The sequence below is a fragment of the Prinia subflava genome, chromosome 1 (assembly GCF_021018805.1).
Source record: "Prinia subflava isolate CZ2003 ecotype Zambia chromosome 1, Cam_Psub_1.2, whole genome shotgun sequence".
Taxonomy (NCBI): domain Eukaryota; kingdom Metazoa; phylum Chordata; class Aves; order Passeriformes; family Cisticolidae; genus Prinia; species Prinia subflava.
Window position 1 is genome coordinate 84,886,725 of NC_086247.1, and position 16,024 is coordinate 84,902,748.

The following is a 16,024-nucleotide window of genomic DNA, read 5'->3' on the forward strand; positions in this document are numbered from 1 at the left end:
GAATTATAAGAGAAAGAACTTCTTTTAAAATTAAGTAAAACCCAATACTGTCACCTATTGGAAGTTTGTGATAAGTTTCACAATACTTTATATTGCTCTTTAAGCCCTAGCTGTTGAAGTAAAAGGATTAGGTATATCTTTATTGCCATGCTGCTCTGACACCAGAATAAATGTGAATAGTTTTTGCTTTGTGTTACTCCTAAATCTGAGTATTTCAGTGTTATTTCTCATGGCTGTCCTTTGTGACCTTCCTGTTATTTCAAATGAAGGTAGGTATCACTGGAAAAAATCAACATTATAAACTCAAATGCTGGTATTCTCACCACAGAATTCAGCATGAATTACCAGGGACAGTTTCATCTCAGTATAAGAAAAGATTTTTTTGCATTGAGAATAATCAGTCACTGAATTAAGCTCTTGAGTGATGTTATAAAGTTGCCATCACTGGAGGTTTTCAACTGGAACTGGACAGGGTGCTAGATAATCTCACCCTGGCTCCCTTTCCCATGAAAGACTGGACTAGATGGCCTTCTGAGATCCTTTCCAACCTGCGCTGTTCTCTAATGCTGTGAATTTTGATTCATTTAAGTTTACTTGTTACAGCTCAGTTGAGCAATGCTGAAATAGTTTTTGATGACTACTTTCAGAAGCGTCTCTATAAGGTGAAATGCATAAAGCAGCAATTTAGACTTTTAAAAAGTTACTAGAAGTGCCACAGTTCATTAAAAAGTTATCATGGTTCTCTTATTCTTCTTACGTGGTTATTTTTCAAAATGCATATTAGACTCCAGGTATCCTCCTCCATCAGATTAGATCCTCACTTAGACTTGTGAGTAGTGACCTACACATGGACAGGCACCCAAAGTTAAACGTAATTGTTTGATACACTGGAAAATATTTTGTGGGTTTGTAGTTATGTATAAATAAGGACATTTACAAAGGGAACGTGCCATTAGTTCATCTGATTCCTGATGGATGACTTCTCTCTACCTGAACTCCATAGAGGCAAAACAGCTAAGTAATAGTTGAGCATTCTGCCCTTAACTGCTTCAGCTAGACACAAACTTGTGCTGTTGAAAAGTGTATTTAAGACATACACCAGAAAAAAAGCTTGGGCAGTGTCACTAATGGCATAAATACATATTTATACATTACTTTAAGCAACTAATTGTTGGGCATTAATTATAAACAGAGAAAGATACAGACCAAAGAATGGTGTTTTCCCTGTGGTACTTGTCATTTCAGCTTTACTGCGGGACTCAGTAGTGGTGGTATTGAATGGCATTGATACAGATGAACAAAGACACTAACTAAAACAAGATTAAAAGTTTTTTTGTGAGATAACATTTGTATCACATTTTGTAAGATAACATTTGTATTGAATTAAATTAGAATTCCACATGCAGCATGCAATTGCATGTCAAATAATGTGCAAAATTATTCTGACTTTGAGTTTTTTATCCTCTGCCCAGGCAACGCGTTGCTCCACAGCCCCATGCTGGACCTGGACAGCGATGTGCGCCCGTCGCCGATCGGCCATCTCAGTCAAAGTGCTTCACTGAAAAGGGGCAGCAGCTTTCAGTCTGGCCGTGATGATGGTAGGTAACTGTCCTATTGGAAAAAAAGTTGCAGCCCCCACTGTACACTGTGCAGTGTAGTCAAAAAGCCCAAACAAAAACTCACACTCTGTGTTTGTTTTGGATTGTTACGAAATACAATTCTTTCTTCTCAAACATCACTGTTGCTTACTAAAGAAGTCCTCCATGTTTTCTGCAAGCAAAGAGCTGTTCATAAAATTCAAATTTAAGTTCAAAATTTGCTTCTTAAAATGTTGTTAAAGTCGTAAAACTCTTGTTTACTACAAAACCAGGTCTTTTCTATTGCATTCATAGCCACCTACTGCCTACTACATTTTGCTTGTTATACCTTTTGTGTGCGTTTGCTAAGATGGTTCTCTTTGCATTTGCACCTTCTGTGACCTCACATATCTGGCTTTCTGATTCTTTAAACCCAGAAAGGGAAAACAAAATGTTTGACTAAGCTCAAGCAGTCTGTCTGTCTTCAACTAGCTGAGGCCTTTAAGTGCCCTCAATACCCTTTTCCAAACAACTTCTTCCCAGGAATCTTTCAATGGTGACATCACAGGAGACAGAAAACATACTTTTGACAGAATAGATATTCCTTACTGAAATAGCTGTCTTACTGTTACCCTTGTCATTTCTCAGCCCAAAGCCTTGCATGAGGTGATTAGCAAGTGTTACAAAGTAAAACACTAAATTGCTGGTTGTTCTTGAATGCCATCCACTAGCAATACGCATGCCACACTTAATGTGGCATGCAACACCCAAAATCCAGTTTAAGTTGTTTGAATTCTTTTGCATGAGCAGGGACTTTACTGCATATATGGCTGACAATTCCACTTCAGTTATTTTGCTTTTAGAGTCTTAGTTATGGATCTGTTGCCTTTTATGAACTGAAAAAGGTAAATTTTCAGCAAGATTTGCATATTCTGTAGACACCAATTTAAGCCAAGATTCAAAGGAGAACTGGAGAATGAGAGCACTGTAATAATAATCCATCCCAATTTCCTAGAGGTAGAATGAGTTGCCTCTCAGTTGAGTTCCTTGGTGCTTAGGTGCACGACCACTGATAGCTCTGCCATCCTTGTCCTTCTCTGAGTGGAGAGACCAAGCAAACCTACAGTTTAGGATGTCTGTACAAGAGCTGACATTCCAAATGTGCTGTGATGTGTTCTATTTTCAGTTTGTTTGTGGATCTTTTTAGTTTTTGGTAAATTTAAGGAATGGTATCTCTGGACTTCTTTGATGATTTTGTGTGTTTGGGGTTTTTTTTTCTGCAATATATTTGACAGTGATTGTCCAAGATATTGGTTAAAGAAGTTACTGTGAATTCAAAACTGCAACATTCAAATAATATTCAGCTCTTCCTTGACCATATGTTCATCAGAATATGTAAACAATAGACAATAACTCTAGTTTCATCTTTAGAATGGTATAGCAGAGGTTATAATAGAATCAGTGGAATAAAATATACATTGGAGCTTTCTCTAGCAAAAAAGTAAAAATATCCTGAATTTACCGACAAAACCTTTTGACACAATGTGCAGTAGCTTATTCTAAGAGGTATGTGCTGTCTGCAGGCTTGGGACTAAGCCTGAAATATGCTTCCTTGAGGGGAAAAGAACTTCACAAACGAAGTAAATCTTGCCAGTAAGTTTCCAGTTACCAACAGATATCCCTGGTTATAACCTTGGATTGGTGCTGGAGCTTTTGGCAAAGATGAAATGGTTTCTCAAAGGAACTGAATTTTTTTTTTGTTAGAAGTTGGGGTTTGTAGAAGTTACAGAGCCTCTGCTGCTATAGCACAGCTTCTTCACATAGTCACAGCTTGTTAATGAGAGTTTTTCTGCCACTGGGACTAGACCAGTTCTCTGGCAGCCATAAACCAAGCTGGTGACAGTATCTTATCTATGTCTGCACCAGGAGCTTTTCTAGTTGAGCTTTGGCATTTTCATGCCTCCTAAACAGATTATATCACTCTTAGTACAGTTGCACTTGAGTTATGTCAGACCTTCTTTCCAAACTTTGGGCTTCTATTATGACTTTATTTTCAAATACGAAATCAAAATGCCTAAACTCTTTGGCCATGAGAAGAGGATAGGGTAGATGTTCAATTCTCCAGTAAAGAAATGGAGCAATACATAATCCTTGACACCTTGACAAATGGAAGCTGCTGTAGGCATGCTGTTCTTCAAGGAGACTCAAGACTGTCTACCAACACAATAAAATAGTGAGGCTCTGGTGAAGCCTACTAGTTTCTAATGTGCTATTAGGCTGTTTTTGCCTAACTGGTGAATTCCTGTTGTGTGTAGACAACATTGTGTAGCAAAGTAGATACAAAAAATGCTATTTCGTGCAACATTTTTCTGCATTTCCACAGTGTTACATAGGCTGATATCACATTTTTAAATTTATCATTTGTACAAGACTTGAGTTTATACATAAAAACCACCACATCAACAAACATGTCTTTTTAAAGTGTTTTGGGGGCTTTGGCAATTTGTTTTGGGGTTTTTCAAAAATGCATGATTTCTTTGTCCAAGTGTTCCAAAGCAGACTGTAGTTCATGAAGTGAAATACAAGTCTCTTATCACAGTTGTGTTGATACCCTGTTTTGTTAAACCATTGTAATCATGAAGATCTCAACAGAGAACATAGGTTTATGGAAGAATATGTCACATGGTTTTCTTTATTTTCTGTGTTAATGAGTACTTCTGCCTCTGTTCAGCTTTCTCTTTACCTGCTTTTGCCCATTGCAGAGGAAACTGAAAAAAGTTATCTGTTGCCAAGATTTAATTTGAAACTTTTCTAATGTCTTGATTGTTTTCGTGTTACCTTACATTTTAGAGTGGTTTGAAGGCAGAAGACTGAATGGATTTTTAGGTGGATTGCCTTAGATACTCTCATATGAGAAACTATTCTGTAGGTACTGTCATAGTGTTGGCACCTTGTAAGCACACGAGAGGAGAAGAAGAAAGAGCTTGTATGTATACAAATTGTGTACACAAATATAGACTGGGCTTTATTTTTTTTAATTTTTATTCTAAAGGTTTTATATATACTGTATAGTCAACTTGTGTAATATGGTGCAGCAGCAAGCTAGTAGTACATTCTTGTTGTTATTTTTAAAAATGTTAATGTTGCTTTTTCCATCCCCTTTTCCCCTTTTAGCTTGGCGATACAAAGCTCCTCAGCAAGTTGTATTTGTTGAAAAGTTGACAAAACTTGTCGTCAGTCAGCTGCCCAACTTCTGGAAGCTCTGGGTTTCTTATGTGAATGGAAGTTTATTCAGTGAGGTATGGATTCTTCTGTAATAAAGGACTTAAAAATAACAAAGGTCTGTAATAATTGTATTTGAAGTGTTGTATCTCACTGGTAGAAGTAACAACTTATTTTAGTAAGGGATTTTTCTTTTTAAAAGAATGTAAGCACACAGTGGGATTACATTAAATTCTAACAGTGGGGATTGTGTGTGTGGCTGTGGCTGTGTTCAGTTGCTGGACTCAATACTATCTGTGTGCTTTCACCTCTTACTCATAGCTGGCCCTTCACTGGTGATCTGAAGAAATAGCACATTGCATGAAGGGTAGAGATATGTAAAAGGCAGAGTCATACAGAAAAAATATTGTTTCCTTTCTTTGGAAAGGGAATACTCATTTCTGGAGTTTTAAGTATTTGGAAGTGAGGCTAGGTTCAAGACCAGAGTTGTGAAATAACCAAGGCACAGAGCAGAATTCACGGACACATCAGGGAGTGTAGTCTGGAAGGTTAGTCAGCTGCAACTACCTGTGCTACTGTTCCTTCTTGCTCAGATGATCTGATTTTTCCAAATCATGCAAATATAATCCTGATAATCCAAGAAGAGGGGAAAAACGAAAGTAATGATGTTTTTATATGCACACCCTTAACAGATTTTGAAAGGACACTTCTCAAAATTATTTTTTTAATAAATTAATGAATTTGTGGTATACTATGTTCTGCTGTGTTTACATTCTGAAGTCATCATGTGTTTCTGCTATCCTTTGCGGAAGCAGAAGAAGTAGAAAAAACAAGAACCTTTGAAAAAGAATATTTAGAAGCTTATGTTCTTATTTTCTATTTCCCTAACCAGAGAATTAATTTACTATTCATTGCTTCTGTTTAGAAATCAATACACTCTTTTCATATGATGATACTAGTAGATACTACAGCCCTTTACATGTTGAACACAATGCAGGGAGCATTATAGCTTCAGTGAAATGGATGCTATGTGTTATACTCATTTTACATTATAAAAATCAAAAGAAAGATATGACATTTACACCTGATGTCCAGTGAAGGAAGTAAAATCAAGAATAAACCTCAGTACTGTTGACTTTCACAAAAATAATTTGTTTCATGAGAGAAATGACAACCTTTCTATTTGACACCAGTACTGTTGAAAATTAAACTTTACAAATTCACCTGTTAAGTTACTGGGATTTTTTTTTCTGTGTACAGTGAAATAGAAAGCAGTTTCTAGAGAAACAAAGACTTGAACTGTAAACAAGGTTAAGAAATCCTGTTCATGAAAATGACTGCAAGTGGAAAATGTAGTGATCCTCTGTCCTGCCTGAACAAAACATTTATTTCAACGTATTAAAAAAACCAAAAGAGGTAGTTTTATTGTTAGTCTGTAAGGTACATATGCTCTTCTGTGTTTGGGCCTAATTCTGAACTTGTAAGAAATGAATCCCCAAACATTTGTTTTCTTGCACTCCTTTGGTCCTTAAAGAAGCCTCATAACTTCTTGGGGAGATGAGAAGGAATCCATTCCTCCTGTGTGTTCTGCATTCCACCGTCAGTTGAGGATGAGTGAGAGGAGGGCATGACAGAAGCTGAAATACACCTAGAGCACCTAAGAATATCTGTCATCACAGTGCATTCAAGACTGGAAGTTTGTGTTTTGCTATCAGAAACAGTACAGATTTTAATTGTCCACAGAGAAAATTCTTTGACCATGTTGTTTGCTATTTACATCATTCAGAAAACAAGGCAATTGCTACATTTTTAACATCCTGTAAAAAATGGTGTATAGACAGGGTTATTTCAGTTAGCTTAATTAAGTCTCCAAGACATTGTAAAAATGTAGAAAGAAAATCTCCACATATGCACTTCAAGACGTATTTTATGTTGTTCAGTTTGTGAAGTGGCAGGGTTTTTTTCAGTTCTGAAAGGTTAGCTGTATGCCCTAAAATATTGTCAGTTAAGATGTATGTGGTGTTTCAACAGTTTGAAAAGCTGAGTTCTTTGAATCACTCTAGGTGAAATCACAAATGTGAGTAGTAACCGTTGATCTTACCACAAGATAGTTTTGGTCTGTCTGTGCAGGAAAGGTTTAAGATTGGTCTTCAGCAAAACCACTGGAAAAAAAAAAATCAAAGATCTATGAATTGCTCTGTTTAATCCAGCTGTAAACCAGTGTGAATTTATAGTAGTTATCTGAAGTTTCAAGCAATACAACTTTTCTTTTTAGTGCTTTAAAAGAGAGAAGTGGGAGTTAAATGCAGCAATAGTTTGAAGGTTGTTCTCCTTGTCTGAAATGATATAATTCAGAATTTTAACATGCAAGAGTTTTATAGCTATGTGTTTTCCAAAACTGTTAAGTAGTTTGATTTTTCTCTAATTTTTGCTCACTTCAAGTTATTTATCTTAAAAATCTTAAATGCTTTAACTAAGGAAGGATTTTGAAAAACACAGCATTTTAAATGAATTATTTGAAAGTAAAGTGATAGTCTCTGAGTACACTCCTGTCATGTTATTGCACTTCTTGTCCAGTAGATGTTGCTATGCAAACATAAAATAGGAGATTTTCTAAGTATAAAATTCGACATCTGCACTTCACCTAGGATATGAAATAACTTTTTCAATGTAATTTACTCTACTCACTACTCTCTGAGATCTCAGTACTCTCCACAGAAGGGTAGAACTACAAACAGGAAGACTATTAGTCAAATCATGTTTTTCTTCAACTGTAACTGTCTCATGCAACGAGTACTCTTCCTCTGTTCTCAAAGAAGTGACAATAAAGATGCTGCTTATTTTGCAGTCTCTTTTACAGTTAGTTGAATTATTTAAAGAGCATTGTAACAAAATACTGTTCCTAAACCAAACAAAAACCCTGCAACCCTCCCCCTCACATCATGCATTTCCAAACTGCCTTCATTCCAAAAATTGTCTCCCACTTCATATAGATGACTTTCTCTTGTCAGCTTCCATGCTAAAAAAATACAGTTTCTTCATGTCAAATTGGTGCACAAATGGAATATATATGTTTTGGATCTCACTAACACTGCAGTGAGAAAACTTTACCTCAGGAATTTTGTACTGCTTGAGCTACTCTTATGCTTGTCTCTGACTTTGTCTAAAGCACACATTTTTTCCTCAGAATTAAACATTAGGGTACTTACCTACATTAAGTTGATTTATTGAGATATATATAATCTTTGCTTAGTGAAATGCCCTGAGTTTGTTTTTATAATTACATCATGAACTCATCAGTTTTCACTTCTTCACTTTGAAACCCCCTTTTTCAGAATTATTTTAACAGTGGTTATAAGATACTTACACTTTTCAATTTTCTCATTTTCACAAGACTGCTGAAAAATCTGGCCAAATGGAAAGATCAAAGAAAAATGCTAGGCAAAGACAAAATGATTTCAAGGTAAGTAGTTGGGGGAGATGTGGTGGGGAGAACCTTAATTTGTTTCATTTGTCCTTCATGGTTTTAGTGTCACCCTGAAAAATAAGATTTCTTAAATAAATTTTGTAGCCTCATACCTCCTTCTCCTCTCTACCATAAAGAGCCACCTGTAAATCTAACATTTCTACCTGTTGTATATAGCAAGTACATGGCTGCTTAAGCAATTTGGTAGAGATTTTTCCTTGATTTTTCTTCCTTTCTTCTGATACAGAAAATGATTCAGGAAGTGATGCACTCTCTGGTAAAACTTATACGTGGAGCCTTGCTTCCATTCAGCCTCAGAGAAGGAGAATTAAGACAGTATGGTGGCTGGGAGATGAAATCTGAACTTTCTGGACAGTGGCTAACACATGTTATCCAGACTGTAAGGTAAATGGATCTCTGGACGCATAAAATCATTCTGTTTGTGGAATATGTGTGCTTTAAGACAAAATGTTTCGCTGATTGCATTAAACATCATGAGTTTTGAGAATGTTAACGTTTTCAAAAATAGGATTGCAAAAAAAAATTGCTTATATCAGATTCAGGGTGCGAGTGTAATTAACGATGTCTCATGATAGTCTTATTGCATAATAATATATTCATTTTTTTCCCATAACATCTTATGAGAAAGGTATTTCCCTGGCACAGCATAGAGCATAGACACTCAGTGAATGAAACACGATTTGATTCTTTGGGATAGAAAGTAATTGTTTGCTGTATTTGCTATATGTCTTCCCATATTTGCCAAAATGGGTGAAAATACCATGTTTTTCTCTGTAGTTATTCTTAGATCATAATTTAACATTACAGTTTTATAATGAAAGGTGATACTCCTGCTTATAATGTCATTCTGCTTATATTTTTATAAAATTAATAATGTACATTTCATTAATTGCAAAATAACTCACATAATATACAGAATTTGCTTGCATTTGTCTATGGGACTTAGAAAAATTGTCATTATTGTTTGAAAAGTAACTACTCCTTTTGAGTAATACCTGGGTTTGATACTGTACTTTTTATCTCAAGTTTTCTAAGCAGGTAACAGGCAAAGCACAGATGAAGAACAGAAAAGAAAGGGGTATAATCATGTATAGATATTCTTAGTGCAGATGGGGTGATGCACACCTGTTGTCAAGTCTGTTTAACAGTTTCTCTCACTCTGTTGTCACTTAAATTATCTCTGCTGTAACCTAGAAAAATATTTCCATGTGAAGTTTGTTATTCTGGCTTAATTTTTTGGAGCGCTCTCAATTTAAGAAGGGACTGACCTGATGAAAAAGTATAAAGGGGCAGCAGTGTTGCCCTTTTATGAGAGGCAAGGCATGATCATGTTTCACTCAAATTATAAAATTCTAGACTTTAGCACTTGCACATCTGTAATACTGGCTTGGAAATGTACGCACCGTTTCTCTAAGGTTAGCTGTGCTCCTGCCAGCTGTGATAAGATCCAGGCTGAGGCTACAGACTATAGGAAGGCTCTCTTTCAGAGAATCTCCTTTTGCTTTCCGGGCACTACCCTTGTAATGAACTGAACTGAGAGCTGGGGAAATCCTCTCTCCCTCCTACTCCTTTCCCCACCTTGTTTTCTTCATGATGGCACTTGAGCAAAGTGGGCTAGACTTTACTGCAAAGTGATCAAAAGTAGAGAAGAAAAGGGGCATCTGAAAAAGAGGAATGGAACATGTCATCATAGAGTACTGATCAGTGATGACCAGGTCAGAAGTTTATGCAGGTTTATGCTGCAAGTACGTTAGTTTCAAGCCCCCACACTTTGACAGCCTGACAAAATTCTTGCAAGTCATTAATGATAAAGGTGGGCTGTTCCCAGCAGAAGTCTACACATTGCCTAAGACCTTTATTTGTTGCAAAGTTATGTAATAGCTTAAGCCTTATTCTCACAGTTCATAACTAAAAGTTATTGTGAAGCACATGATAGAATTTTACTGTTTTCTGTCATCTCACAAATTATTTACTGTTTTCTGTTTGTATATAAGAGTGATAAACTCACAGTATTAGATAACAAGGAGTTGTCATTATATCTGTGTGATGTTAATTTTTGTGCTTGTTTGTACGTCTCACACAGCTGATATCACACATACATATTTGTGTGTGGAACACAGGTGATAGCAGTCTTTCTCTTGTACCCCATCCTGTCATTGCCCAGTGTGAATAGGTCCCAGAGAATAAATTAGAACTATGCAATCAAGTGAGCCATTGCTGGCAAGACTTTTGCCTTTCTATAAAGGTATGAAAGGTATGTATCTGTTAGGGTGTCTTATAAGAGAAAAAAGGATAATCTTAGGGATGTGACTGCTGTGTGTGCAGTGGAATCACCTCTTCTTCAAGTGGAACAGGGCTTCTGAGCAGTGTAAACTAACTTAAATTTCTCACCGATGGGTATTTATGTTCTGTTTCCTGGCTGGCTGGGATAGTACAGATTTTTCTAATCTTCTAATTCAGTAGTTGTGCTGGATGGAGAGCAGCCTGGTTAATGGTGGAGGTTCAGTGGTTTGTGCCCAATACCAGAGGTATGGAACTGGAGTCTACAGGTGGATGATTGGAAATATTCCACTTGTTTGCTTTGTGCTTTCCTGTTCCTCCACCTTGGCACATTCTGTTGCCTGTGTTTTCCTCAGTATTAGCAGTAGGGCAGATGACAGTGCCTGCCGTTGAATTGTCCTTGCTTACATATCTGGGAGTTGGATAAAAGCAGTGAACATCCCTCTGTGCTCCTGACTAATTCTGAGCATGAGTGCAGCTTTTTAGTTGAAAACTGAAATCCTAATTCTTGCAAGTAGCTGCTGTGCTACTATTTCTAATGGAAAAAAAGAAATTAATGTCTCCATCCTCACTTGTAGTACCAGTGTTTTGTGCCTGGTCAGAGTTGGAAGCAAAACAGTGAGTTAATTTATTCTGCACATGGTGCAGTAGCTGTATTTTGACTCCTTGAATATGTATATTCTTAGCAATCTGATGCACAGCCACATCACCATTTCTAGCATCTTAAATGCTGTTACTGTTTTCATGCAAGTAAAAAAAATCTCAGAAACCCAGTTGTGGATCTTGTATTTGACCTAGGCATTCATCTAAACAAACAAAAAAGTTGCTTCTACTGCAAAACGATTATTCCTGGATCATAGGACAGGAGATCAAGCAGAAAAGTGCAAGAAGAGAGTAGAAAAAGGTGGCATGTTGCTGTGATGACATTATTGTAATCGTACAGAAAAATAAATCTGCATTTACAATATTCTTATTTAAATAAATAATTAATCTTCTCAGAATGGGATAAATGATTTTCAAAGAAACACTGAGAATGGAGCTGTTGTATTTATATATGCAGAAAATGTCTGAAAAATTCAATGTAGTCATATCAGCTTAAAAAAACCTTCAGATTTACACTTTCATCTAACTTTATTTGTTTTCCAGGCTTAGTTCTGAGTCTCTTACTGCTCTCGAGATACCCAATGACATGCTTCAGATCATCCAGGATCTTATTCTGGACCTTCGTGTCCGTTGCATTATCGTGACCTTGCAACACACAGCTGAAGGTAATGGAAGGCTGCAGGTCCCCTTGCTCACTGTTGTTCTTTGTGCCCCTAATTAGGCCAAACCATGGATAGATAACTGTGTTTATTACAGATGCTAGAGTGGCAGTGGGCTCATCTGATTCTTACGAGATATGATCATATATCATATGATCTCTCGCAAGAGTTACTCAAATACTTCATTCTTCTGCCAGAAATAAATTATAACTTATTTTCTTCCCTCAGTCTAATAAACAGATTAGGTTAGACTTGTTTCTTTTGGTTTGAGACAGTTCTACAACACAACTGATTTATTTCATGATGCAGCTTTTCCATGTTGGAAATATATTTTTTTTTTCTTGAGGCTTTCTATAACATAAAGAATTAAATAAGCAATGTCCCACCCCCAAAAAAGGACAAAAAAAAAAGCCCAAAAACCAATCCAAAGCCCTTTATAAAGTATTTTAGTTGTGTGGTTTCCAAGGCTTTTTACTAACATTGTAATCCCCAGGGTTTCCTGCTGTGTACACAACTTCTGCCATAAATGTCTGGATTGTGAAGACCAGTAACACATTCTCTAAATCTAATGTGACTCTATACCATCAGAGGCCATTCTTCTTGCTGTTTTGTGTTCAACTCTGACACTTAAATTTCAGTAAAATAGATCTCCTAGAAATAAGTGTCTCTCCAAAAATTGGGGCAGATTGATCTTCTAATTCTCTTAGCAGGGCCATGGTTTTTTTTTCCAAATGACTACTTACCTTCTGTTAAAAAAATTAGGGATTTTTAATATTACAATTTAGTCACTCTTAATCTTTAACATATGATTTTATGTAGAGTTTTACTCTAGGCTTAAGTATGCCAAGCATAGGTGCCTATATCAAGCAAATTTTCAAATTTTTGGTGACAACAAATCATTAGTTATCTGTGGTGTATTTGTTATGATATTGATATGAGTTACATTCTTGGCTCTTGTTCTATTAAATCCCGTTTCACAATTAACATTGTTTTTTCTGCATTAATATTAAGCAGGATGGATAAATTAGTTCATACATGGTCTTGTCTCCTTAAGATTCTATAAAGTATTATCACTATTTCAGATTTCACATGAAGTATGAGAAAGTCTTTTTTGCTTTTCATCCCTTAGCACACTTGAGTTCAATTGCTTTTTCTTGATGGTGTAAGAGGTTATCTAATTGTGACATGAGGATGGTCTTACTGGACTGATGTATTCCTCTGTCTAGGAACTGTGAGTGATTCCTCAGATGTCCTGCTGTTTCAAAGGAAGGAAATATTTAGCTCTCAACCATTTTCTTGACAGTCCTCGGCTTATCCAGTCTCTGAGCTTCCTACCTAGCTTCTCCAACACAGTCCGGAGAGCTCCAATATGTGACCAATGAGGAAAAAATCAGTTGTGTTATTGCTTTCACCCACTTGTTGCATCATGGCAATAGCCCAGTTCTTTGTTTGGATGCAGAGTTTCTGCTCTGCAGTTCATTGCTGGCTACATTCTGTGTAGGAAAAACTCTTGCGGTAGCCTGCACTGTAGTTTTTCATGCAAGGCAATTCATACTTTTCTTTCTTGAATCAAAAGAAAGCAGATCCCTAGAGATGCTGGTATGTGTTACTGGCTGGATAGCACAGCTCTCTTTTGTCTAGCCATAACAGCAGCCTTCCTTGGCTGCTGCTTCCATCCCCTATCAGTGAAGCAGTTCTGTGTGTTGGCTGTAGCATCAAAACAGAGGAAAGAGGCCTGCTTGTATCATAACTCTCATTCCATGCTGTTGCATTGCATGCAACATCTGTGGGCCCCTTTTTTTTTTTTATTCTTTGCCTACTAAGGAAAATTGTATTTCTGGAATGTATTTAAGAGAGTGGGGATTTTTTTTCTGCATATGACGAGGTTAATTGGGCCCTTGAAAACACTGTTATTATTGGGGAACAAGTGAAAGAAAAGGTAATGGATATTCTCGTGGAGCTATGTAAATGTATCTCATAAATAGCTATATCTGCAATACATAAGTCAAAATTCTCCTCCTAGGCTTGAATTTCACCTCTCTAATATTTAAAAATGTGAATAAAGTGCTGATATAAACTTTAGTATCTTCTCTTGCTGCATGTTGTAAATTGGTAAAGGCATTCAGTTTGTAATTAAAATATTTAATGTAGTTAAAATATTTAGATGTCCTTAAAATATTCATTAGAGCACTTTAGCTTTTCAAATACGATAAACCTGCCCACGCACAGGGGTTTTTTGTTGTCTTATGCTAAACGCCATGTACACACACTGGCCCTGAGAGGCAGTCTGTGTTCTTTCCCTCCTGTATGTGGTCACTGGTCATAAAGGTCATGAAAGAGAAATAATGTGAATGCCAGACTAGACAGGGAGTTTACATGAATGTTTTTGACTAGAATTTGATGAGCAGTGAAATATGAGAAAGAAATTTGGTGGGTTTTATATTTGTATCAGCTAAGAACAGAATGCAAAAGTGAGCAGCCACAAAAACATGTAAAGGTTGATCAGTGCAGTCTAAACCCTTAGAAGAATATCAATTTAATTAAGTAGGAAAGTGAACAGAGTAATTATTCTGCAGAATCCCTTAATGCCTTTTATCCTCACTGAGCTTATACTTCCATGAGAGTTGCAGAGTATGACACTATAACTAAGCTTCTTAATTTAGCTACAGAAAGCTCTAAGATTTCAAAGATACCTTTCATCATCCATTAGTTATCCTCTCTTCTTGGATTTTTAGAAAAGATGGTAATTCACTGAAACTTTTGTTCATTTAAAAGGGAGTTTCATGATTTGCAGGCACTTCTGATGAGCAATTTCTGTGTGTGAAAACTGTATGTCAAAGCCCCACAAACTGCAGAAAGTTCATCTTTGTTCTTTTTACACTTCAGTTAAAGCACAGTGACGATACAGGATGCAAGCCATCCATAGAGGAATTGTGTTTTTATTGTGCATAAGTTTTGGATTCACACCCCAATAAATAGTTACATAGTAACCCTGTGTAAGTTAACACCTTCTGGGTAGTGGAAGAGGGTACATTTTGCATGTGCAATCATGTACTTTTGAAGAAAATCTAGTACCATGGATCCTTGACTCTGAGTGGGGACCCTGTGCCTCTTTTAAGTTCTGAATATGAATTATGTGCCATCCTTTCTGTCTTTGCTAAAATGCTAGGCAGTTGTTTTTTCATTTTTCATTAAGAGCTAGAGTGTTATAGGCTAGAGACTTGGGTTCTTAGTTGAAGTACGTTATATTGTGATTAAAAATTTACAAAATAAACCCAAAGCCTTCGCAATATTCCTTTAATTCTAAGCTTTCCAGTAAACAATGTGCTTCATGCAAGTCCTACCATGTATCATAGATGTGCTTCTTTGTGGTGTCAGCAGCACCATGTGTGAGTTCCATTCTTAGTCATTTGAGAGTCCTGAAGGCTTTGAAGCTTGTAGTGCTGTTTGCTTGTATGCCTAGTCATTGCAGTTCCAGTGTCTGTGGTGTCTGTGGCTTCTTTTCAAGTTCAAGGAGTTTTTAATAATTAAAATTTATACCTTCTCTCCCCACCCACCCCTCCCGTGTTTCCCCTATTACTCTGTCCTACAGATATAAAGAGATTAGCTGAAAAGGAGGACTGGGTTGTTGACAATGAAGGTTTGACATCATTGGTGGGTATATCTGGTGTCTTGTAGGCACTTCCTTTGCTGAATTTTTTCTTTCTTATGTATGTGTAATAAAAGCAATTTCTATATTCTCCAAAATTTACATTGTTTTGGTCTTTATCTGTGTGTGCATACTGGTGTCTGTAGTTTTATTAAAATGGGAAAATATGGGAAGCTAGTTTGGTTTTTTTATTTGTTTGAATGGTTACCTCTTTGAATGGTTTACTGGAGTAAAAAGTCATACTTGAGGTCACAAGTTCAGTTCACATCAAAATGCTTCATAACTTAGTAGGCACACAGCCATGGAGTTGGTCTGTAGCTAAATAAATAGGTCACTTATATGTTACAATGAGAAATTGAACTGAAAAGCAACTAATTTAGGATATTGCCTACATGCAATAACAACCAGTGGCATAAAACCAAATTCAGATAAATTAGTGAGACGCTTTCTGGAAATAAACAGTAATGAGTAATGCTAAAACACAGCAAGCACGTTGTAGGTGTGACTTAAATACAATCTGTGAAAGCAGAAAAGGCCTGTGGGAGGG

The 16,024-nt window shown here is 36.5% G+C and overlaps 1 protein-coding gene across 1 annotated transcript in view; it reads left to right on the top strand.

Annotated features, from left to right (window-relative positions):
* The window catches only part of EXOC2 (exocyst complex component 2), a 127,705-nt gene that overhangs the window by 64,829 nt on the left and 46,852 nt on the right, over window positions 1–16,024 (top strand). Inside the window, exons 12-17 of the mRNA XM_063401340.1 lie at window positions 1,473–1,598; window positions 4,752–4,876; window positions 8,194–8,262; window positions 8,513–8,670; window positions 11,713–11,834; window positions 15,421–15,482. Of these exons, the coding sequence (XP_063257410.1) occupies window positions 1,473–1,598; window positions 4,752–4,876; window positions 8,194–8,262; window positions 8,513–8,670; window positions 11,713–11,834; window positions 15,421–15,482 (662 nt within the window). The remainder of the gene's footprint in view (window positions 1–1,472; window positions 1,599–4,751; window positions 4,877–8,193; window positions 8,263–8,512; window positions 8,671–11,712; window positions 11,835–15,420; window positions 15,483–16,024) is intronic.